This window comes from Giraffa tippelskirchi, chromosome 3, assembly GCF_054371585.1.
Source record: "Giraffa tippelskirchi isolate mGirTip1 chromosome 3, T2T-mGirTip1v1.2.pri, whole genome shotgun sequence".
NCBI classification, from domain to species: Eukaryota; Metazoa; Chordata; class Mammalia; order Artiodactyla; family Giraffidae; genus Giraffa; species Giraffa tippelskirchi.
Window position 1 is genome coordinate 23,591,323 of NC_137277.1, and position 24,042 is coordinate 23,615,364.

The 24,042-nt window shown below is 41.7% G+C and overlaps 1 protein-coding gene across 6 annotated transcripts in view; it reads left to right on the forward strand.

The window, feature by feature from the left end:
• NPEPPS (aminopeptidase puromycin sensitive) overlaps positions 1-24,042 on the forward strand; it is a 136,092-nt gene that overhangs the window by 375 nt on the left and 111,675 nt on the right. For 2 of the 6 annotated variants that reach the window (XM_081582332.1, XM_081582335.1), the window contains exons 1-2: positions 171-253; positions 2,092-2,675. Coding sequence is in view for 4 of the 6 variants with exons in the window: in XM_081582335.1 (XP_081438461.1) it covers positions 2,646-2,675 (30 nt within the window). In the remaining 2 variants the exon portion in view is untranslated. Of the gene's footprint in view, positions 1-170; positions 254-2,091; positions 2,676-24,042 lie in introns of those variants that run through there. The other 4 variants (XM_081582331.1, XM_081582334.1, XM_081582336.1 and 1 more) reach the window with 3 other exon arrangements.

Consider the following 24,042-nt stretch of genomic DNA (forward strand, 5'->3'; position numbering starts at 1 on the left):
GAAGGCTCATGGGGCGGAGCTAGCTCGGGCGTGGAATTTTCCAGGGCACGCGCCCTCCGCCAAGTGTGAAAGGCGCGAACGCGCACGTACACGTTCGGGAGGGAGCGAGGGTGGTGCTGGGCTGCGCATGCACAGTAAGATGGCGTTGGGGGTAGGGCGGAGGCACGGTTGTCACGCGCCGGGCGGAAAGCATGGAGCCACAACTGCGCCTGCGCACCAGGCTTTCTGGCGGCCAGGAGCTACTGCATTCCAGGTTTGGGACAGAGCTGCACCTTTTTTCCATTCCGTAAAGAACGAAAAGATGTTTCCCTTCTGAGACAAGTGTTTTCTTCAGTGCCTACTTGGCTCTTAGGAAGGACAAAAATGTCTAGCTTCTGGGTCTATATCCCATATAGTGGGTAACCTTAGCCAGAGCTCTAATTTTCCCAGTCTGTACTATGAGAAGAATATTCTATCGAGTTAAGGAAATTAATGACAGCTATGTTTATTGAAGCAAAATACACATGGACTGACAAAAGCATTTGTTTGCCATTTGGGGACAGAGGCACAGGTTTTATTAACAAAAAATGGCTTATACTTAGAAATAATTTTCCAGATGCTAGGCAATTTTCCGAGTATTTTATATATTTTTAACTCAATCATCATCACAAACAAGAGTAATATTCTTGTATATAACAACAAGATGCATCGCCTCAAAATTAAGTATGTAATTTATTTAAGGTCACACGGCTGATAATTGGCAGAACTGGGCTTCAAACTCAAGCAGTCTGCCTCCAGAACCCATGCACTGACTACTGTACTGTATTTCTTAACATTAAGTGGTTAAAGGATTCATGTTGGGATCATCCTGGAAAATCCAGTACTGTAACCATAGGTGAATGATAAACACTTTTCATACTTACCCTTATGTTTTTATCTCGTTCTGCCAATTAATGTTTATTGAACACTTACCTATGGTATTTTGCAGTGAGCTGGGATCTATGAGCTGTACAGGCTAGAATAGAATTGCTACAAAGTAAATCAGTAGTAATTGGTCCAAGTAAAATGCTAACGACTGTCAAAGGAAAGGGAGATTACTTTTGGATTTGGGGATCTGATGTCTTAAATCTTGACTTTTTGACTATACTGTGTACACACACACACACATTTTTTGGCTTCACCTCAGCTTGTGGGATCTTAGTTCCCCAACCAGGGATTGAGCTCATGCTGTCTGCAGTGAAAGCACAGTCTTAACCACTGGACTGCCAGGAAAGTACCTATATAGTCTTCAAGGCTAAGAATTTTCTCACAAGTCTTATCCATAGCCTTGAACCTATAGGATGACATATTAATAGTGACATGAAATTAGGTGTTATATGTATATGCTAAAGGATATATTAAGCATTTAAATGATATATATATAGTTATTTCTTAACAAAGTCCTATCGACTCTATGCTCCCCAAAATAGAACATGATTTTTTTTTTAACTGGTTTTCCTGAAAAGTGAGGAAACCCCACTCCATGATGAGTGGTTATTAATGCAGAACATTGATAGTCTTTCTGGGAATATCTGCTTCATTATTGAGTCTTATGTTTGTCTCACATGGTAGCCAACCCATCCTAGATTGTCTCCGCCTTCCCTCTGGTCAGTTTCTCAGGGAACACAAACTTGTTCATATCAACCTGGATGAAATAATAAGAGGAGTCAATTGCTTTTAATACATTCTGAGATCAGTTGTAAGTGGGTTTTATAGCTGTTCTTTGGAAAATTCATATTATCTTCCTGTCTCATTAACTGCATGGAAAATTGGGAGCTATCTACCTGGGGATGTTAACATGAAATGGATACTTCTTAATCCCACAAACATAGTAGTTCACACTTCAGAAAAATCAAGATAAGGACAAGAAAAGGAAACTCATTTTGTAATTAGAGGAAGAAATAAGGTGGTTAGGGGCTCAGCCTTGCAAAGAAACAGTCTTGCACATAGTAGACACTCAAATATGTATTCATTAAGTGGATCATGGGAAAAAAATAAGTAAATCAGTGGAATCCCAGATAAATTATGATGAGGCAAAGGGCAAAGTTGATTTCTGTGTTTCCCCCAATATAGGGAGTTCCTGGGATCACTCATTGTCTTATTCTAAATGGATCCGAAGAGGATGGGATATCCCATGAGCAGTAGGACATACACTGTGCTTGCATCCCCCCACCCCACCACAGTGGCAGATGATGTCAAAGATTGGAACTTCTGAAATTCTGCTTGGTAGACCTACATTCTGGGCTTCCCTGCTGTCTCAGTGGGTAAAGAATCTGCTTGCCAATGCAGGAGACGTGGGTTTGATCCCTGGGTCAGGAAGATTCCCTGGAGAAGGAAATGGCAACCCACTCTAGTATTCTTGCCTGGAAAATCCCATGGACAGAGAAGCCCTACAGTCTGCAGTTCATGGAGTCACCAAAAGAGTCAGACAAGACTTAGTGACTAAACACCAACCTACTTTTCAGGAGAAGCACTGTTGATTTGAACAAGAAAAATACTTCTGGAAAATTGGAAGAATCTGATTACAATATGTTTATTGATTACAGTAAACAATATGACACTTGGATTGAAGTGAGCGGTAGGCTTGCCATGTGTTTATACTGTACTTCCCTCCCTTGGGTGAGAGCATGAAGAGCAAAGGAAGTGAACTGTCCAAGGTAAGGTGACACAGAAACCATGACTTCTAACTTTCTAAGAAATGGTCTCAACCAATCTTTAGCTAACAACATTAGCAGAGCTTTTACGTCACTTGAAGAGTTGACAAGGCTCTTATATAATGGTGCCTGACTGTACATCTTAGTTCTACCTCTTCTCTTCACTATAGAAAAGGGGTAATTAAGTGCCTAACTCAGAATTGTTACTAACTTAGTAAATGAGTTAATACATGTCCCTCTCTGGTTAGTTAGGGTAACTGCTTCCAAGCCCCATCATAGCCGTAGAAGGGATAGATGGAGCCTAGCAGGGTCCTGGTAAGTGGAACTGCTCCTTGTGCTGAGACAGATAATATCAGTGGTCTTAGATTCCACCCGAGTGCAGTGTCCCTAAAGCTGCTGCTGCTGCTAAGTCGCTTCAGTCGTGTCCGACTCTCTGTGACCCCATAGATGGCGGCCCACCAGGCTCCCCTGTCCCTGGGATCCTCCAGGCAAGAACACTGGAGTGGGTTGCCATTTCCTTCTCCAATGCATGAAAGTGAAAAATGAAAGTGAAGTCACTCAGTCGTGTCCGACGCTTCACAACCCCATGGACTGTAGCCTACCAGGCTCCTCTGTCCATGGGACTGTCCAGGCAAGGGTACTGGAGTGGGGTGCCATTTCCTTCTCCTGTCCCTAAAGCAAAAGAGCCCATAACCTGGATATGAATTGGAAATCCTCAGGAAGCCTTGTGTGTGTTAGGTCTGTTTTGCTAGGGAGAAGCTAAGAGCTTATGTTAAAGCTAAAACTGTCAAAATGTAGGTTGTTTTCCATACCCCAAAGTGATTCCTTATTTCTGTGTTGCGTGACTTTCTTCTCCTAGCTGTTCCATCTCATCTATCCTTCCATTCATCCCTGCAGCTGAAGATAAAGGCTTTCTCCTTTATCTTTTTCTGCCTGCCTCAGACTCTTTATTTCTAAAGGTATGTTTAGGAAGAGATACTGCTCGACCTGGCTCAGCCAGAAAAGAAACCCATGCATCCCGCTTTTCAAGCAAGGTCTCAAGTTAATCCCTCCCCTCTTCTTGCTCCACTTTCACCCCAGCTGGCTAAATCAAGCGATAATCCTGAAAGGGAATTTCAGGCTATTTGTGACTTCCCCTCTCCGCTCCCTACCGGCCACGTTCAGGGAAGAGAGCACAAAGCCCCTGGATCAGAGTAATCTGTTTCTAACCCACTTCCATTCCCAGGGATTACCTCTGCAGGAGGAGAGAGACAGAAATAAATCTGACATCTTGGCACTGGGAACTTGCGGAAGAAGCTCCAGCAGTGCCTGCAGAGTGTGAGCATGAGGTTCAGGAGCCTGGGAGCTTGTTCTCATAGGCTGGGTTCCCAACAAACAGAAAGTGTGATATAATGGAAAGAACTCTGGTTTGGAAGGCAGGAAACATGGGTTCTAGTCTCACCATTGCTGATGGTTGACTTCCTTGTGGCCTTGGGAGTCACTTCAAATCGCTGATCACTAATTTTCCCCATTAAAAAAAAAAAATAGCACTCCAGAGTCCTAAAAACCTACAGCCCCTACTGATGTGTGGTGGTGGTTTAGTTGCTAAATCTTGTCCAACTCTTGCGACCACATAGACCGTAGCCCTCTCCATGGGATTTCTCAGGCAAGAATACTAACTAGAGTGTTCTGCCATTTCCTTCTCCAGGAGATCTTCCCTACCCAGAGATCAAACTCAGTCTCCTGAACTGCAGGTGGATTCTTTACTGACAGAGAGCCACCAGGGTTGAGCTCCTGTTAATAATGCATAAAGGCCTGACAAAGACTCCCTTTAGGGACCCTTGTGAACCAATTGCTCAACACACCTTCCCTCTGGTCCTTGTTCTTTCCTTTACCCTCTGTGGGCCCTGACATATGAACTTGTATCTCCTACCTGGCCATTCTTTGGGGATGCTCTCCAGTTCCAGCTCTTCGAGGTGGAAGCCCGGGAAGCTGTGTGAATGCAGGAAACTTCCACTAGAGGGTACCAAGGTTTCACTGGGATCTCCGAGCACAAAGAGGCCTATGCAAACCCAACAGTTACAGGGTTTTTTTTAGTACTTACATTCAGAGATTAAGAGATCTCTGTTCATTATTCCTTACCTGGTCTGCTTCTTACTGCTCCTGGAAGGCTTAAGAAGTCTCTACTCTTGACATTATTTTGATTTAATTTGACATCAAATCAAAGGCAGCTTGGTATAGTGGAATTCAACTGGCTGGGTCCACTACTTCAGAATTCTAGGGGCACATCATTTAACTCTTCTGAGGCCCAGTGTACCCATCTGTGAAATGGGGATAATAAAATTTACCATTTTAAATAAGAAAATTTACCATGTAGGGCTGTTGTGAACACTAAATGAAATCCTATATGAAAACTTGTGACTGGTACACAGTAGGTACATAAAATTGTGTCTTAACTAGTGGAGAGTCCTCAGAATTGCCACAAACAGGGAATGGTGTTGAGGAAAGATGAATTTTTGAAAGCTGAGTATAACTCCAAACAAGAAATGTGACTTTTGCCATTTTGCTCTTGAGTCTTACGGGTTTCCAGGCTTGTGCTTCTTGGTCCTGTTCAGCCTCAGCCCTCGTTAGTATTCTGTTCTCTGTGTCAGCCCAGCCATAGCACTCCTGCCCTTTTCTCATCTTAATTTCCTTGGAGGTGAGTTTAGTCTCTACTTCCTCCTCACTTCCTTGACAAAAAGTCCTTTGTATTTTGCCCTGTGTTTTCTGAAGAGCCACCTCTCCACCTGGTTCTGTTCTTCCCTTCTCATCTCTCCTATAGTCACTTCTGGGGTGGAATGTGCCATCTGTTTCTGAGACTGAGCAGAAGTTTGGGAAAGAGGGAGGGTGAGCGTGTCGGGGCTTGCGTGTCAGCAGACACGTTACAGCTGCAGGGCAAACCAGGGTGAAACCGCAAGCCAGAGGCCCCAGGGCAGGCAGCCGTAAGGCCCGCCCCTCAGCTCCTCTCTCATCTCTCTCTCACCCCAGAGGTTTCCTGGCAGGAGTGGGAGAGGTTGGTATCGAGTCTTGAGCCCTGACTCATTCCCTGACCTAGTTGGGTGTTACCCAGTTATCTCCCAAACCTCTCTCCAGAGGCCTTTACAACACAACAGTGTCATCCCAGAAAACAGAAGAAGCAAGCACATCACCTGTGAACTCCATGCCCATCTGAGGATCCCAATAATAAATAAGTTTGCCATTCTCATGGCTTTATATACCACCCAGGAGGTTACACTGGTTATAAAGTGAACAAAATCATCTCACCCTGAGAAATCGGGTATTTTCCAGATTACTTGACAGAAATAATCATGTTTAACTTTCTCCAGAGAGAATAAAATTGTGATTTTATTTTTCTTGGGCAGGGGAAGGGGCTGGGGTAAGGGTGGACGAGGTGGACGAGGACTGGAACACTGAGCCAGGAAGTGACTGGCTGTTATCACATAGTGAGTCAGGATTCTATATAGGGACTAACTCAGGTCTCCTAACCCCACCCCAAATTCCATTCTCTTTGCCTCAGTCTAGTTACTTTTGGACTTTTTGTAATGTTCCAGGTTTTCTGGACCCTCACAGAAGTTCTTAAAATCTCCAAGATTCCTGAGAGCTTAATAGGAAGTCAATTGTATTGTGCTTCTAGACCTCATACATGTCCCTCTCACTGTTTGTCCTGTGGAAATGCGAGTTGTATGTCTGTTTCCTCCTCAACAGACTGTTGAAAACACTTCTGAGTTATTTAAGATTCAAAGACCAATGTAGTAAGTTGTCTGTGTGAGCTGAGATCTTGGAGACAGGAGATTCCATTTTTAAATCATTCGTTGGTGTTCACGTATTACTGTCCTTGTGTGCCACCGTGCTAGTGGATGCTGACGATTATTTCCTTACCTCCCCTTTATGCAAAGGTCCCAGTCACTCCCTCACTAGGGTCATGCTTCCTGAAGACAGGAGCTGGTTTCCAAAAAAGCAGATTTTCACTTTATCCCTTGGCAGAGAGAATGGAGTCGTTGCACACAGGCCAGAACATTCTTTCTGCCAGAGCTTCCCATCTGGAAGAAAAGAGAAAAAGAGTTTCAGAGTTTCCATAAGGTCTGCCTAAAAAAGGGGAGGAAGGAATAGTGAGCCCTCAGGAGGGAAGATGAAAGCTACAGGGCTGGAACCCCAAGTTCCATCGTCTGGAAAGAATATCAGATTCTGCAGGCCTGAAACCCTGACCCGGCAGCTCCTACCTTCCCCTTCCTCCTAACCCTTAGCCAGGATTTATTCTGTTCCCCATTCCTTTAACTTTTCACATGTATTTATCTGTTTTGCCTATCCCTTCTCAGAATTTTCCCTCTATTCTTTGTTCTTTATGTACTTCCCTTCCAGTTTTGTGCTCTCCCTATGGGTGACTCTAAAATATTCCTAGACTACTTCTTAATGCGTCTCACAAAAATAAGATTGAAGAATTAGAAGGAACTTTCTCACAACCTGTGATGTATGGAAGGACTTCAGTGGGTCCAGAGAGCTTCTGAAATTGAATGCTAATTTAGTGCATATATACATCTTTCTGGCAAGAAGGCCCATAACTCCTATCAAGTTCTCAGATCTTCCATTCAGATCCCTGCCTCTTGACCCTGTAGTTGAGTGTGTTTCAGTGTAAGGCTGAGAACCCAAGTTAATTTTGGAAACTAGAATAATTCTATTTTTTAAAATGAAAAAAATAGAAAATTTCAATGTGTATCATGTGTAGTAAGGACACTAGTTTTGATTAACATGTGATTCAAAATGCATATGTATGATAATTTTTTATATATAAAATCAAAACATCTAATCTCATTCATTTCATGAATATTTATTGAGTTACCGTAGATATTGCTCTGATCACTGGGAATATGGAAAATGAAAGAGACATTTCTGGTCCACAAGTGGCTCACATTTAGTAGGAAAGAGAGAAGTACACAAAAACATTGCAAAAGAATATTAAGTCCCACTGCAGAAGTAAGCACAGGGTACAGGGTATAAAAGAGAGTATGGGATTTCCCTGGTGGCACAATGGCTAGGAATCCACCTGCCAATGCAGAGGACATGGGTTCGATTCCTGGTTCAGGAAGATTCCACGTGCCTTGAGCAACTAAAAGCCCATGTGTCACAACTACTGAAGCCCACACACCTAGAGCATGTACCCCACAACAAGAGAAACCACCAGAGTGAGGAGCCTGTGCACCACAACGAAGAGTAGCCCCGCTCACTACAATTAAAGAAAGCCTGTGTGCAGCAGCAAAGGCCCAGCGTGACCAACAATAAATAAATAAGAGTATGACACGTCATTTAGAGTTCAGGTGGGGCCACGCTTGGGTAGTGTCTGCAGAGATGAGTAAGAATTTGCAGGATACATAGTAAGAAGATGTGCAATTTGAGGCAAGGGGATTGACATGCACAAAGACACAGCAGTGTAAGACAACACAAGGATGGCCAGGGTTGCTGTCCAAGTGGTCTCATGTGTTGTCCCTGTACTGTAGAGAGGTTGGATACTTAGGCTAGATCATGGAGAGTCTCCCACTAAATACAGAAATGATTAATATTCCTAACAGACACCTCTGCCTGGGCTCTTTCAATGAGATAGAACCGAGAATTTTGTGAAGCAGCTCGTTGTATTCTTGAGCATCTGATTGTGACAAATTCCTTCCTATACTGATGTAATTGCTTCCCTTATTCAACCATTGATTCTCGTTTACCTTCTGCAGCATAGCAAAAGGAGTTGACATTGCCTTCTATTAGGTTGAACCAAATGAAGTTGCATTTTTATAAATCAAGATAGTAGGATGGTTGGCAATTCCATGTTGTTAGCCTGTGCTTGAAAAAAGCCAGTTATTTGAGGACAGTTATTTATCTACCTTGCTCTTCTCTTCCCAATATCTAATATCTTTAAACTCCATCAAATTCTTCCTTACTTGGGAAGTCACTAGATCCTTTTTCAACCTTATCTCTCCCTGGACATACACTGGTTCGTCAGTGTCTTTCTTTTTTTTAATATTCATTCATTTATTTATTTTGGCTGTGCCAGGTCTTAGTTGCAGCACACGGGATCTTTGATCTTCGTTGCGGCATGCAGGATCTCGAGTTGTGGTATTTGAACTCTTACTTGTGGCATGTGGGATCTAGTTCCCCAACTAGGAGCTGAACCTGGGCCCCCTACATTAGGAGCACAGAGTCTTAGCCACTAGACCACCAGGGAAGTCCCCATCAATATCTTTTTAAACATGAGGTACCCAGAACTGGTCAGTTGAAAGCACAGTGACACTGTTATCTCTTTTGATCTGACATTGTGTCTTTTCATGAAACTGTGACTACATTGGGTTTGGTGAGTCCTAAATCTTTTTCACATAAAATGCTGTCAAGGCAGCCCCACTCCTTCCTATACAATTGATTTTGTCTTGGCTGCACCACTCAGCATGCAGGATCTTAGTTCCTTTATCCGGGATAAAGCCCATGCCCCTGCAGTGGAAGCTCAGAGTGGAAGCTCACTGGACAGCCAGGGAAGTCCTCTAAATGTGGGGTTTTATTTTATCCCTGTCAAGTTTCATTTTCTTGATTTTGGCATTTTATTCTAATCTGTCAAGATGAGTTTATTTTAAAACATTTTTTATTGAAGGATAGTTGATTTGCAAGCTTTCAGGTGTACAGCAATTCAGTTATACATATATTCTTTTTCAGATTCTTTTCCATTATAGGTTATTACAAGATACTGAGTAAGCGCTCTGTGCAGGTCCTTGTTCTTCCCTATTTTACATATAGTACTTTGTATCTGTTCATTTATCCCTCCCCACGTTTCGCCTTTGCTAACCATGAATTTGTCTTCTGTGTCTGTGAGTCTATTTCTGTTTTGTAAATAAGTTCACTTGTATCATTTCTTTCTAGATTTCATATATAAGTAGTATCACGATATTTGTCAGTCTAAGATAATTTTAAATCTTGCTTCTAACTGCTGGACCTGCCCCCCACAACTAGATAGTCCGTGCACCACCACGAAAGATCCCACATGATGAAAGGAAGATCCTGCACGACACAACTAAGGGCCCATGCAGCCAAATAAATAAATATTTATATAAATAAATAAATCTTGCTTCTGTCATCCATTATATTATCTTTCCCAGCTAGATCACTGTCTAAGCTACTAATTTTAAAAATATTTAATACACCAGTGATTCCTTCATGGATCACAGCCTTGTCCTGGTGAAGGGGCTTGTGTAACTCAATGAAGCTATGAGCCATGCCGTGCAGGGCCCCTAACACTGATGGATCATAGTGGAGAGTACTGACAAAATGTGGTCCACTGGAGGAGGGAATGGCAAAACACTCCAGTATTCTTGCTGTGAGACCCCATGAACAGTATGAAAATGCAGAAAGATGCGACACTGGATGATGAGCCCCCCAGGTCAGATGGTGTCCACTGTGCTTCTGGGGAAGAGCAGAGGGCAATTATGAATAGCTGCAGAAAGAATGAAGCATCTGGGCCAAACCAGAAATGACACTCAGTTGTGGATGTGTCTGGTGGTGAAAGTAAAGTCCGATGCTATAACAAACAATATTGCATAGGAACCTGGAATGTTAGGTCCATGAATCAAGGTAAATTGGATGTGGTCAAGCAGGAGATGACAAGAGTGAACATTGACATCTTAGGAATCAGTGAACTAAAGTGGATGGGAATGGGTGAATTTAATTCAGATGACCATTATATCTACTACTGTGGGCAAGAATGCCTTAGAATAAATGGAGTAGCCCTCATAGTCAACAAAAAGTCCAAATTCAGTACTTGGGTGCAATTCTCAAAAATGATAAAATGCTCTTGGTTCGTTTTCGAGGCAAACCGTTCAACGTCACAGTACTTCAAGTCCATGCCCCAACCACTAATGCCAATGAAGCTGAAGTAGACCACTTCTATGAAGACTGACATGATCTTCTAGAACTAACAACAAAAAAAGATGTCCTCTTCATCATAAGGGATTGGAATGCAAAAGTAGGAAGTCAAGACATACCTGGAGTAACAGGCAAGTTTGGTGGTTCAGGGGCTTACCTGATGGCTCTGACAGTGAAGAATCTGCCTGCAATGCAGGAGACCTGGGTTTGATCCCTAGGTTGGAAAGATCCCTTGCAGAAGGGTATGGCTACCCACTCCAGTATTCTTGCCTGGAGAATTCCATGAATTGGACATGACTGAATGACTAACACTATCACTTTTCATTTTCATTTTTTTGGCCTTGGAGTACAAAAAGAAGCAGAGCAAAGGCTAACAAAGTTTTGCCAAGAGAACACACTGGTCATAGCAAACACTGTCTTCCAACAACACAAGAGACGACTCTACACATGGACATCACCAAATGGTTAATACCAAAATCAGATTGATTATATTTTTTGCAGCCAAAGATGGAGAAGCTCTATACAGTCAGTGAAAATAAGACCTGGAGCCAGCTATGGCTCAGGTCATGAGCTCCTTATTGCAAAATTCAGACTTAAATTAAGGAAAGTAGGGAAAACCACTAGGTCATTAAGTATGACCTAAATTGAATCCTTTATGATTATACAGCGGAGGTGATGAATACATTCAAGGGATAGATCTGATAGAGTGCCTGAAGAACTATGGACAGAAGTTCATAACACTATACAGGAAACAGTGACCAAAACCATCCCAAAGAAAAAGAAATTCAAGAAGGCAGAGAGGTTGTCTGAGGAGGCTTTACAAATAAATAGCTGAGGAAAGAAGAGAAGTAAAAAGGGAGAAAGGAAAAGATAATACCCAACTGAATGCAGAGTTTCTGAGAATAGCAAGGAGAGATAAGGTCTTCTTAAATGAACAATGCAAAGAAAAAGAGGAAAACAGTAGAATGGGAAAGACTAGATATCTCTTCAAGAAAATTAGAACATCAAGGGAACATTTCATGCAAGTATGGGCACAATAAAGGACAGAAACAGTAGGGACCTAACAGAGGCAGAAGAGATGGATTAAGAAGAGGTGGCAAGAATACACAGAAGAACTATACAGAAAAGGTCTTAATGATCAGGATAACCATGATGGTGTGGTCACTCACCTAGAGCCTGGCATCCTGGTGAGAAATAAATTTAAGGGACTAGATCTGATAGAGTGCCTGATGAACTATGGACAGAGGTTCGTGACATTGTACAGGAGACAGGGATCAAGACCATCCCCATGGAAAAGAAATGCAAAAAAGCAAAATGGCTGTCTGCGGAGGCCTTACAAATAGCTGGGAAAAGAAGAGAAGCGAAAAGCAAAGGAGGAAAGAAAAGATATTCCCATCTGAATGCAGAGTTCCAAAGAATAGCAAGGAGAGATAAGAAAGCCTTCCTCAGCGATCAATGCAAAGAAATAGAGGAAAACAACAGAATGGGAAAGACTAGAGATCTCTTCAAGAAAATTAGAGATACCAAGGGAAAATTTCATGCAAAGATGGGCTTGATAAAGGACAGAAATGGTATGGACCTAACAGAAGCAGAAGATATTAAGAAGAGGTGGCAAGAATACACAGAAGAACTGTACAAAAAAGATCTTCATGACCCAGATAATCACAATGGTGTGATCACTCACCTAGAGCCAGACATCCTGGAATGTGAAGTCAAGTGGGCCTTAGCATCACTATGAACAAAGTTAGTGGAGGTGATGGAATTCCAGCTGAGCTATTTCAAATCCTAAAAGATGATGCTATTTAAGTGCTGCACTCAATATGTCAGCAAATTTGGAAAACTCAGCTGTGGCCACAGGACTGGAAAAGGTAAGTTTTCATTCCAATCCCAAAGAAGGGCAATGCCAAAGACTGTACAAGCTACCAAATGTACAAGCTTCGCTCATCTCACATGCTAGTAAGGTTACACTCAAAATCCTTCAAGCTAGGCTTCAGCAATAAGTGAACTGAGAACTTCCAGATGTACAAGCTGGGTTTAGAAAAGGCAGAGGAACCAAAGATCAAATTGCGAACATTTGCTAGAATCATAGAGAAAGCAAGGGAATTTCAGAAAAACATCTGCTTTATTGACTACGTGAAAGCGTTTGACTTTGTGGATCACAACAAACTATGGAAGATTCTTAAAGAGATGGGAATACCAGACCACCTTACCTGTCTCTGAGAATCCTATATGCAGGTTAAGCAACAACAGTTACAACCTTATATGGAACAACTGACTGGTTCCAAATTGTGAAAGGACTACTTCATGGCTGTATATTGTCACCCTGTTTATTTAATATATATGCAAAGTACATCATACAAAATGCTGGGCTGGATGAATCACAAGTTTGAATGAAGACTGCCAGGAGAAATATTAACAACCTCAGATATGCAGATGATACCACTCTAATGGCAGAAAGTGAAGAGGAACTAAAGAGCCTCTTGATGAGGTGTGAAAGGATAGTGAAAAACTGGCTTGAAACTCAACAGCCAAAAAATTAACATCATGGCAGCTGATCCTGTCACTTCATGGCAAATAGAAGGGGAGAAAGTGGAAGCAATGACAGATTTTATTTTCTTGGGCTCCAAAATCACTGTGGACAGTGACTGCAGCCATGAAATTAAGAGACACTTGCTCCTTGGGAGAAAAGCTATGACAAACCTAGACAGCCTATAAAAAGCAAAGACATCACTTTGCTGACAAAGGTTTGGATAGTTAAAGCTATGATTTTTCTAGTAGTTATATACAGATGTGAGAGTTGGACCATAAAGAAAACTGAGCAGTAAAGAATTGATGCTTTTGAATTGTGGTGCTGGAGAAGACTCTTGAGAGTCCCCTGGGCTGCAAGGACATTAAACCATGTCAATCCTACAGAAAATCAACCCTGAATAAGTATTGGAAGGACTGATGCTGAAGCTGAAGCTCCAGTACTGTGGCCACCTGATGCAAAGAGCCGACTCATTGGAAATGACCCTGATGCTGGGAAAGACTAAACGCAAAAGGAGAAGAGGGTGGCAGAGGATGAGATGGCATCACCGACTCAATGGACATGAATTTGGGTGGACTCTGGGAGATAGTGAAGGACAGGGAGGACTGACATGCTGCAGGCCATGCAGTCACAGAGAGTTGGACACGACTTAGTGACTGAACAACAATACAACAGTGAAGTCCCTCTCTTTATTGATATCAAAATTTTTAATCAATATCCTTTGAGCTCAGTTGATAAGCTAGTTAAAAATCTATATAGCTGTGATTATCTACCCACATTGCTTCAGGCTCATTTTCTTAGCCCTATCTACTTGCTCCTTTACTACCTTGCTCTGATCTGTTCCTAGTCCATTAAGCAAACCAGAACCACTCAGGTACCACACAAGTACAGATTTCTGTTTGGGCCCTACAAACACCAGCAGCTTTTAAAGGTATCATCAGTGACTTCTCCATTTACTAATTCCCCACCTGTTGTCATGCTGCTCTTCCCTCTGTGCAAATCTGCAGAGACTTATGTCATTCCCAACTCTCACTACCCCCACCAGCCACTCCCACCCCCACCAGACCTATGTGATGTCTCTCTGTTCTAGGATATAGACTCCAGCTTGGACTTCATCATTGCTCCTCCAATTGGCTTAGTGCTCTCTCTCTGTCTATGATAGAGCTCTCTTTTTATTTAGCTTGGCTATTATTCCACAAATAATATGTATAACTTTGCCTCAATCTTTTTATTGACTACATAGTATTCCATTGCATAGATAGACAATGCTGATGGACGCTTAGGTGGTTCCCCAAATTTTGGCGTTACAAAGAGGCCATGAGTCTGTTTGCAAGTACCAAGGTAGGATAAATACCTGAAAATAGAATTGAAGGATCAAAAGATATGTAGCTTTTAATTTTGATAGTGCCAAGTTGCTCTCCAAGGAGTTGTACCATTTTACTTCAGTGGTAGTTTACAGCTCAGCAACATAAACGATTTTGAATTAAGTATACCTGTTCTTAAAAGATATCTTGCTATTATACTATTGAAAATTTGAAATGGCTTTTAATTTTTCCCTTCTCCCTCATTTCTCCTCCTTACTCTTCCGTCTGATTGCTCCCCCACCCTGAACTCCAAATTCTTCTCATTCGTTTGTACAAAGTCATTCCACTGTCTCCAGACCCTGATAATTAACTCTGCCCCAGCCCTGCATTTACACATACAAACCTCAGCATAGTAAACCTGCTTCCATCCAAAGGCATCATTCTTAGTAATAACGATATTGAGCATGTTCATGTATTAACTGATTTAATCAACCTTGTGACGCAGGTACCATTGTTATCCCTACTTCATGTGTGAGGAAATTGAGGTATAAAGGGGTTAAGTAGTTTGTCCAAGGTCACACAGTTTAAAAATTGCACAAATACTATTTGAACCTAGATAGCATGTCTCTAGAGATCATACTCTAAACCCCTACAGACAGATACCTCTCCTGAGAGATTAATCTACTTAGGTTCTTATCAAATTCTAACCTTTATTAGGGCTTCCTATGGTATAATTCAGACTCTGGTCTCTACCCTGATCCCCATCTAGCCCACATCAGGTTCTATTAGTAGCTCTGCCCACAAACGTGTCTGGAAAAAATGAGTTTCAGAACTGCCTTATTTAGCCTGTGACAGAGGAAAAAGTGTGGGGTGGGATCACAGGCAAAGGGGACAACGGTCAAGCCCTCTCTCCCTCTGCAGAGGTGCGGCCTCCCTGTTCTGTTCTCTGGGTGGTTCTTCCCAGACAGGAAGGGAGCAGTTGGCTTAGTCAGTCTAATTTACCCTGGAACTCAGCACACTGTGAAATTCAGGAGTGCCTGAGGCCAACTTAGGCAAGTTTAATTTAATGAACATTTATTTAATGAACATTCGTTTGAGTCCCAACAATGGGCCAGACCCTGTGCAGCGTAAGGGTACAACATGGGTAAGTCACATACTCTAGAAGTGAAGATAAGCACTTCAATTACCAGTTACCTGCAACATGGTATCTCAATAGTTAGAACCTTGAGTGCATTGTTTGGAGTAGGGGAAAGCAAGAGGAGAAAGGGAAAAGGGAAAGTACGGATAAAGTGCATATCCCTGGTGTTTTAATAGTAAGGAAACAATCCAGATTAGGGCAAGTTAGAAATCATAACTCAGCTTCAGGAAGGATTTCTGGCAGAAGGGAGGCACCTTTGCAAGTACTGTAGGTCTTCAAATGCAGGTGAGGTCAAATACCTTGCCTGTTTATCTGTGGGTAGGAAGGTTCAAGGGCAAAGGGCAGTCAGGAGAAGTTCCAAGATCCATAATAGTGGGGGCAGGGGGATCTGTGAAATGTTAATTCCTACTTTTTCTTGGCAGCTTTTCTGGAAATTGTGATGACAGCTGGTGGTGGGAAAAATCACTGAAATCACCACAACCTTTTCCCTGCCTCTGGGTGACTGGCTATCATCTGAGCCATTCCAGTCGTTGACAGGCTGCTGTGGATCCTTTCTTTTCTTCCTCCCTCCCTCCTTCTATTCCTCCCTCCTTTCTTTCTTTCTCTCCCCCACTCCAACCACCACACAACTTGTGGGATCCAAGAGTCCTAACTATTGGACCACCAGGCAACCCCTCTTCTTTTTTTCTGCTTGTGGGATCTTAGGTCCCTAACCAGGAATCAAACTCATGCTCTTGGTAGTGAAAACATGGAGTCCTAACCACTGGACTGCCAGGGAATTCCCTTTCTTTTTCTTTCTTTCCTTACTTCTTTCTAGGTAGGAGGAAGGGAGGAATGAAAAAAGAGATTCATTTTTCTATGAGCAAATGAATAAGCAAGCCACATCTTCTACATTAACTAGACAGCCTCTTGTAGGATAAAAAGGCCTGGCCAAGGGATTCAGTCAGCAGAGAGACCCAGTTTCTGGCTTCAGATCTTTGTGAGCCTTGGAAATTCACAACCTATCCGTACATCCACTTCTCATTTGTGCTGTGGGAATAATACGTTTTTGTCTCTCAATGATATTGCAAAAAAGGAAAGAAAGGAATAATAGATAAACATTTAAAGGCCTCAGGAAACAGTACTCAATAGGGATATATTTTATTGTTTTTAATAATTTCTCAGATTGTTTCAGTAAAATAAAAAGGCCACGGTTGATATGCTGTTTTATTAAATGGGTGCTGAGTGTTGCTAAGGGGCCTCTTTTGAGTAATTTCCTCTTCTTAATTGGGACAGAAATTCTGGCCATTGATAGAAACATAAAAGGGCCACAATAGAACTCGACTGTTCTACAGCTTCTGGTTCTCAATAGACTTCCATTTAAGGATTTTGTTCTATTCCAAAGCTAAGTCATCAAAACAGGGGCTAGTTCTAATGAAGAGCATACTTATGAAGAAATATAGATAACACAAAGAGAAAGGAAAGGCAAGGAAAAAATCCACCAATGAACTACAAGTGGTCATAAAATTTGGAAACATGGGTGAATATACTTAATAAAAGATTTATGAATATTACAATACAAAACATGCTATGTTCAATAATATTACATGATATGTTCCTCACTAAGGATGCCTTGTTCAATGCCATGGGCCAACCTGCAGTGCATGCAGTGCTAATGCTGTTCCTACCATTCCTTGCAAATGAGTCTATGATGCCTTATCTCATATAATTTATCTGATTTTTTTTCACTGAATAAACATACATATCCCAGAAGAAGTAATCAAGGGGGTTCAATCTGTAAAAATATAAACTATTCTGTATGTTTGCAGACTTTGTGACTATCTTGTAGCTTCTACAGAGATGAATATAGAGAACAGATGCAAAGAGGAAGGTAAAGAGTCTAGAGAAAGATAGAGGGTAAAAGTAGAAACGCAGAGGGTGTGACCATGGAAACAAAACTGGGTGGGGGGGAATATCCACATCTGGGCAGGGAACAGAGAGAGAAAGAGGCAGAGAGACACAGACAGAGATCCTTTGGAAAATTATGCGACATATCAGGGGGACAGGACAGTGAGAAGGACAAAAAAGCAAGTCAGAAAGGAAGGAAGTATTCTTTTTCTTTTTTTTAACTTTTTATCTTACGTTGGAGTATAGCCAACTAGCAATGCTGTGCTAGTTCCAGGTGGATAGCAAAGGGACTCAGCCATACGTTTACATGTATCCATCCTCCCCCAAACTCTCCTCCCATCCAGGCTGCCACATAGGATTGACAGAGTTCTGTGTTTTACACAGTAGGACCTTGTTGGTTATCCATTTTAAATATGTGCGTGTGTGCGTGATGATCCCAAACTCCCTAACTCTCCCTTCCCCCCCATCCTTCCCTTATGACAACCGTAAGTTCCTTCTCTAAGTCTGTGAGTCTATTTCTGTTTTATAAATAATTTCATTTTTATCATTTCTCTTTAGATTCCACATAAAAGGAATGTCGTGATATTTCTCCTTCTCTGTCTGACTTACTTCACTCAGTATGGCAGTCAGTCTCTAGGTCCATCCATGTTGCTGCAGCTGGCATTATTTTGTTATTTTTATTGCTTCCCAGGTAGCGCTTGTTGTTCAGTCACTAAGTCATGTCCAACTCTTTGCAACCCCATGGAATGCAGCACACTAAGCTTCCCAGTCTTTCATCATCTCTGGGAGTTTGCTCAAATTCATGTCCATTGAGTCAGTGGTGAAATTTAACCATCTCATCCTCTGTTGCCCGCTTCTCCTCTTCCCTTCAGTCTTTCCCAGCGTCAGGGTCTTTTCCAATGAGTCAGCTCATCAGGTGGCCAAAGTATTGGAGCTTCAGTTTCAGCATCAGTCCTTCCAATGTATATTTAGGGTTGACTTCCTTAAGATTGACTGGTTTGATCTCCTTGTTGTTCAACTCTCAAGAGTCTTCTCCAACACCACAGTTCAAAAGCATAAGTTTCTCAGTGCTCAGCTTTCTTTATGGTCCAACTCACACATCCATATGTGACTACTGAAAAAACCGTAGCTTTGACTATAGGGACATTTTTCCACAAAGCAAAGAATACACAGAATACACAGGTGGCGCTAGTGGTAAAGAATCTGCCTGCCAATGCAGGAGACATGGGTTCAGTCCTTGGATGGGGAAGATCCCCTGGAATAGGAAATGGCAACCTACTCCGAATTCTTGCTTGGAAAATGCCATGGACAGAGGAGCCCAATGGGTTACAGTCCATGGGGCCGCAGAGAGTTGGACAGGACTGCGTGACTGAGCACAGCACATGGCTGAGTAGTATTCCATTGTATATATGTACCACCTCTTCTTTATCCATTCATCTGTTGATGAACATTTAGGTTGTTTCCATGTCTTGGCTATTGTGAATACTGCTGCTATATACAGTTCTCAATACTTAAATGAAACAGGTGATGGAAGCACATCTGCTCATGCATGGACCAAATTATGCACCATCTGTTAGGGAAGAACTAAATGGGAATTCATGCTCTAGACTTGTCTTGTTCCAGGCATTCTTTGGGTTAAATTACATCAACCCTAGAGTTTATGGAAAGAGATCACAGGAAGACTGGGTGTTGAGGTAGAAAGAGTGCCTCTTCTGTCAGGTTGGCCTGGGTCTGCCAGGAGAAGGCAATGGCACCCCACTCCAGTACTCTTGCCTGGAGAATCCCATGGAGGGAGGAGCCTGGTGGGCTGCAGTCCATGGGGTCGCTAAGAGTCGGACGCGACTGAGCGACTTCACTTTCACTTTTCACTTTCATGCATTGAAGAAGGAAATGGCAACCCACTCCAGTGTTCTTGCCTGGAAAATCCCAGGGACGGCGGAGCCTGGTGGGCTGCCGTCTGTGGGGTCGCACAGAGTTGGACACGACTGAAGCGACTTAGCAGCAGCAGTAGCAGCAGCCACTGCAATCCCAGGCAAGTCAGTTAATCAATGCATTTCTCAGTTTTCCAAAATGAGAATACCATGTGCTTCATGCTGTATTTGGAGGAATAAGTGAAAGAAATACATAGTATCAAGTGCATAGCAATTCACCAAAGCAATTAAAGTGACCAGTGTTAGAAGAAAAAAAAAAGTTCTTCCTAACTAGGAATCAAAGAAATGCAAATAAAGAACAATGGGATAGCACTTTCACTTACTGAATTGACAAAGATTAAAAGAAAACAAACTTTACATCCTGATGCTGGAGGGTATGGAAGCAGATATTCTCATGTTTTGCTAAAAAGAACGTAAGTTGGTACATTTCTGGAGGGGAGTTTGACAACATGTATTAAGAGCCTTAAAAGTGTTGATGCTCTTTGATTCAGGGTTTCACTTGTAGATATTGAGCCTAAGGAAACAATGACATGTAGGAGGAAAAAGATATCTATATATCTATGAGTTTGTTCACATAGGTTCTTTACATGACAGAAAAAATATAATCAGTATGAATTTTCACAACCCTTCTGTCTCCCAGAGGCAAAAAGAGTGTTTTTCTACCAGACTGGTAAAATGAGGGTTGAGTCCTAGAGAAAATGCAATAGAGCTTCAACTTAATTTACATTGAAAAAGGCAGATATTTATAGGAAAATGAGAAGAATTTAATCAGAATGGTGTCAGGAGACAAACAGACATGGGGAAAAGAAGGAAGGGAATGGAAGAACCAGGAAAAGAGTTAGTTGGGAGAAAGTTTCAAACAACTGTCCTCTGAGTGAAGTATTAAGAGAAAGAGGAAGACGAGGAGAGAGGACTTCAGTGAAATCTTCCTTTGGTTTTATCTTGAGAGTAAAAATTTACTTCTCTTGGACTTCCCTGGTGGTACAGCGGATAAGAATCTGCCTGCCAATGTGGGAGATACGGGGGGTTCGATATCTGGTCCAGGAGGATTCCCCATGCCACGGAACAACTAGGCCTGTGTGTCACAACTACAGAGCCCGGGCTCTAGAGCCCATGAACTGCAAATTCTGAAGCCCCCATGCCTAGAGCCTATGCTCTGCAATAAGAGAAGCCGACACAATGAGAAACCTGTGCACTGCAATGAAGAGTAACCCCCATATACTGCAACTAGAGAGCCCATGTGCAGCAAGGGAGACCCAGTGCAGCCAAAAAAAATATTTTTACTTTTTCTTTTCTTTATTCTCATTTTCTGCCTCTTTTTCTTCGATTATTTTATTTTTAAATGCTGGAATGATGTTTCTTTAAAATCTGAGCTTGGGCTACCCATCTGCTTGGTTTTATATTGTTGTTCAGTTGCTCAATCGTGTCCAACTCTTTGCAACCCCATGGACTGCAGCATGCCAGGCATCCCTGTCCTTTACCATCTCCCGGAGCTAGCTCAAACTCATGTCCGTTGAGTTGGCAATGCCATACAACCATCTCATCCCCTTCTCCTCCTGCCTTCTATCTTTCCCAACATCAGGATCTTTTCCTGAGTCAGTTCTTCTAATCAGGTGGCCAAAATATTGGAGCTTCAGCTTCAGCATCAATCCTTTCAATGAATATTCAGGGTTGATTTCCTTTAGGCTTGACTGGCTGGATCTCCTTGCAGTCCAAGGGACTCTTGAGGCTTCTCCAACACCACAGTTCAAAACCATCAATTCTTCAGTGCTCAGCCTTCCTATGGTCCAACTCTCACATCCATATGTAACTATGGAAAAACCATAGCTTTGACTAGATGGACCTTTGTTGGCAAAGTAATGATTCTGCTTTTTAATATTTTGTTTAGTTTTGTCATAGCTTTTCTTCCAAGGAGCAAGCGTCTTTTAATTTCATGGCTGCAGTCACCGTCCACAGTGATTTTGGAGCCCAAGAAAATAAAGTCTGTCACTGTTTCCACTGTTTCCCCATCTATTTGTCATGAAGTGATGTGACCAGATGCCATGATCTTAGTTTTCTGAATGTTGAGTTTTAAGCCAGCTTTTTCACTCTCCTCTTTCACTTTCAGCAAGAGGCTCTTAGTTCCTCTTTGCTTTCTGCCATTAGTGTAGTGTCATCTACATATCTGAGGTTATTGATATTTCTCCCGGCAATCTTGATTCCAGCCTGTGCTTCATCCAGCCCGGCATTTCACATGATGTACTCTGCATAGAAGTTAAATAAGCAGGGTGATGATATACAGCCTTGTATACTCTTTTCCCAATTTTGAACCAGTCCATTGTTCCATGTCCCATTCTAACTGTTGCTTCTTGACCTGCATACAGATTTCTCAGGAGGCAGGTAAGGTGGTTTGGTATTCCCATCTCTTGAAGAATTTTCCACAGTTTGTTGTGATCCACACAGTCAAAGACTTTAGCATTTGGTTCTTTATGGATTGTATTTAAAACAGCAAACATAATTGGAAACACTTTAAATATCCAAGAATAGGAAATTAGTAAAATAAGTTAACTAGTTTATAAGTTAATTAAATAAGTTAAAATATATTTATAGCCATTGTCATATGGAGAATATTTAATAGCATGAATATTTGAATGATATACTACGTGAAATAGGTTATGATCCCAAAATGGTAAGCGTGTGTGTAAGTGCATGTGTTGGTGTATCACTGGAAAAAATACAGGTGGTCAGTGTACTAATTATTAACAGTGATTTTGTTTAGAATTACTGATACTATTTTATTAATGCTCATCTAAAATTTCTGTATTCCCTACATTGATCAAGTAATCCTTTTATAATCAGAAACCTCCTTAAGTAAACCTTATTTAACAAATTTTTTTTAAACCTTAGTTTTTAAAATAGCACAAGAACCATATAGCTTCTAGAAAAAAATACAGAAGAGAATCTTTGTAAACTTGAAGAAAGAAAACATTTCTCAGGAGGACACAAAAAGCACTAGCCATAAGAGAAAAAAATTGAAAAACTGGACTTCATCAAAATTACATCACTAAGAAAATGAGTAGACAGATGACAGACTGGGAAAAATAGTAATCACTGTATATTTATATACTTGACCAAGGATTCATATCCAGATAATTTATGGAGTGCCTGTAAATTAACAGCAAAAAGTTGAGCTACTCAATTAAAAAATGGGCAAAAGACTTGAACAGATGCCTCACAAAAAGAGAGATATAAATGGCCGATAAGGCATGAAAACTGCTTGTAGCAAGTGCTATGATGTGACACTCTGATTCCCGTTTGGAATGAAGGACTTATTCTTCAGCTGTTGGAGAGGCTGTCAGCAGACAGCCTTAAATCAATCCACTTCAGTGACTGCCTATGCTCAGCACTGACTTGCCCAAGGTCACAGTGGCCATTAATATGGGGGCAGAGAAGTCCAGCCACATGCCTAAACTCAGAACATTTGTATTTTTTTTTTTTTTGAGCACATTTTCAGCACTCTTGGTAAGGTCAGCTGAGGCCTCTGAGACTCCATTGTACAACAGCTCAACTTCTTCCCTTGTCCAATAATGCTTCTGTCTTTTTTCTTGCACAGAGGTTGAGCCCAAGTGCTCTCCCTGAAAAAACCTACTGCTAACTAATCTCCCAGTGAGTCTGCTTCCAAGGGAATTCAACCTGTGACAATGCTCAACACCAGTAACCAGCAGGAAAACGCAAATTAAAACCATGAGGAGATATCAATTACATCCACTAGAAGGGCTAAAAAAAGACTGACAACACCACATGTCCATGAAGATGTGGAAAAAGTGGAACTTTCATATAGTGCTGGTGGGAGTGTAAAAAGGAACCACCACGTTGGAGAATTGTTTGGCAGTTTCTTACAAAATTAAACATATATTTAACCCATGATCCAGGAATTCCATTCTTAAGTACGCAGTCAAGAGAAATGAAGACATATATATAAAAGACTGTATAAGAATCCTCATAGGTAGCCTTAGTTACAATAGCCACAAACTGGAAATAATACAAATGTCATTTCAATAAGAGAAGGAATAAATAAATTACAGTATCCTCCTACCATACTACTCAGCAATATGATGGAATGGAATACTGATACACACAGGTAGATCAGAAACATTATGTTGTATAAAGCCACACACCACACATACACACAAACACACATAACACATATTAAATGATTTCACTGACATGAAGTACAGGAACAGGCAAAGAGAATCTATGGTGACAGAAATCAGGAAGTACTCGGGTTGCTTGGGTGAAGTGGGTGAAGTGGGGGCAGGAATGGAGATTGACTGAAAATGCCATGAGGAAACTTTCTGGGGTGATGAAAATATTCTGTATCTTGTTTTGACTAGTAGTTACACAATGGTTACAGTTGTCGATAGACACTGACCTAAACATTTAAGATTTGTCCATTTTATTCATGAAAATTATATTTCAGTCAAGTTATACACATACATGGGGCTTCTCAGGTGGCTTGGTGGTAAAGAATCCACCTGCAGATGTAGGAGACACAGGAGACATGTTCGATCCCTGGGTCGGGAAGAACCCTTGGAGGAGGAAATGGCAACCCTCTCCTGTATTCTTTCCTGGGCCATCTGATGGACAGAGGAGCCTTGTGGGCTATGGTCCATGGGGTCGCAAAGAGGCAGACCCA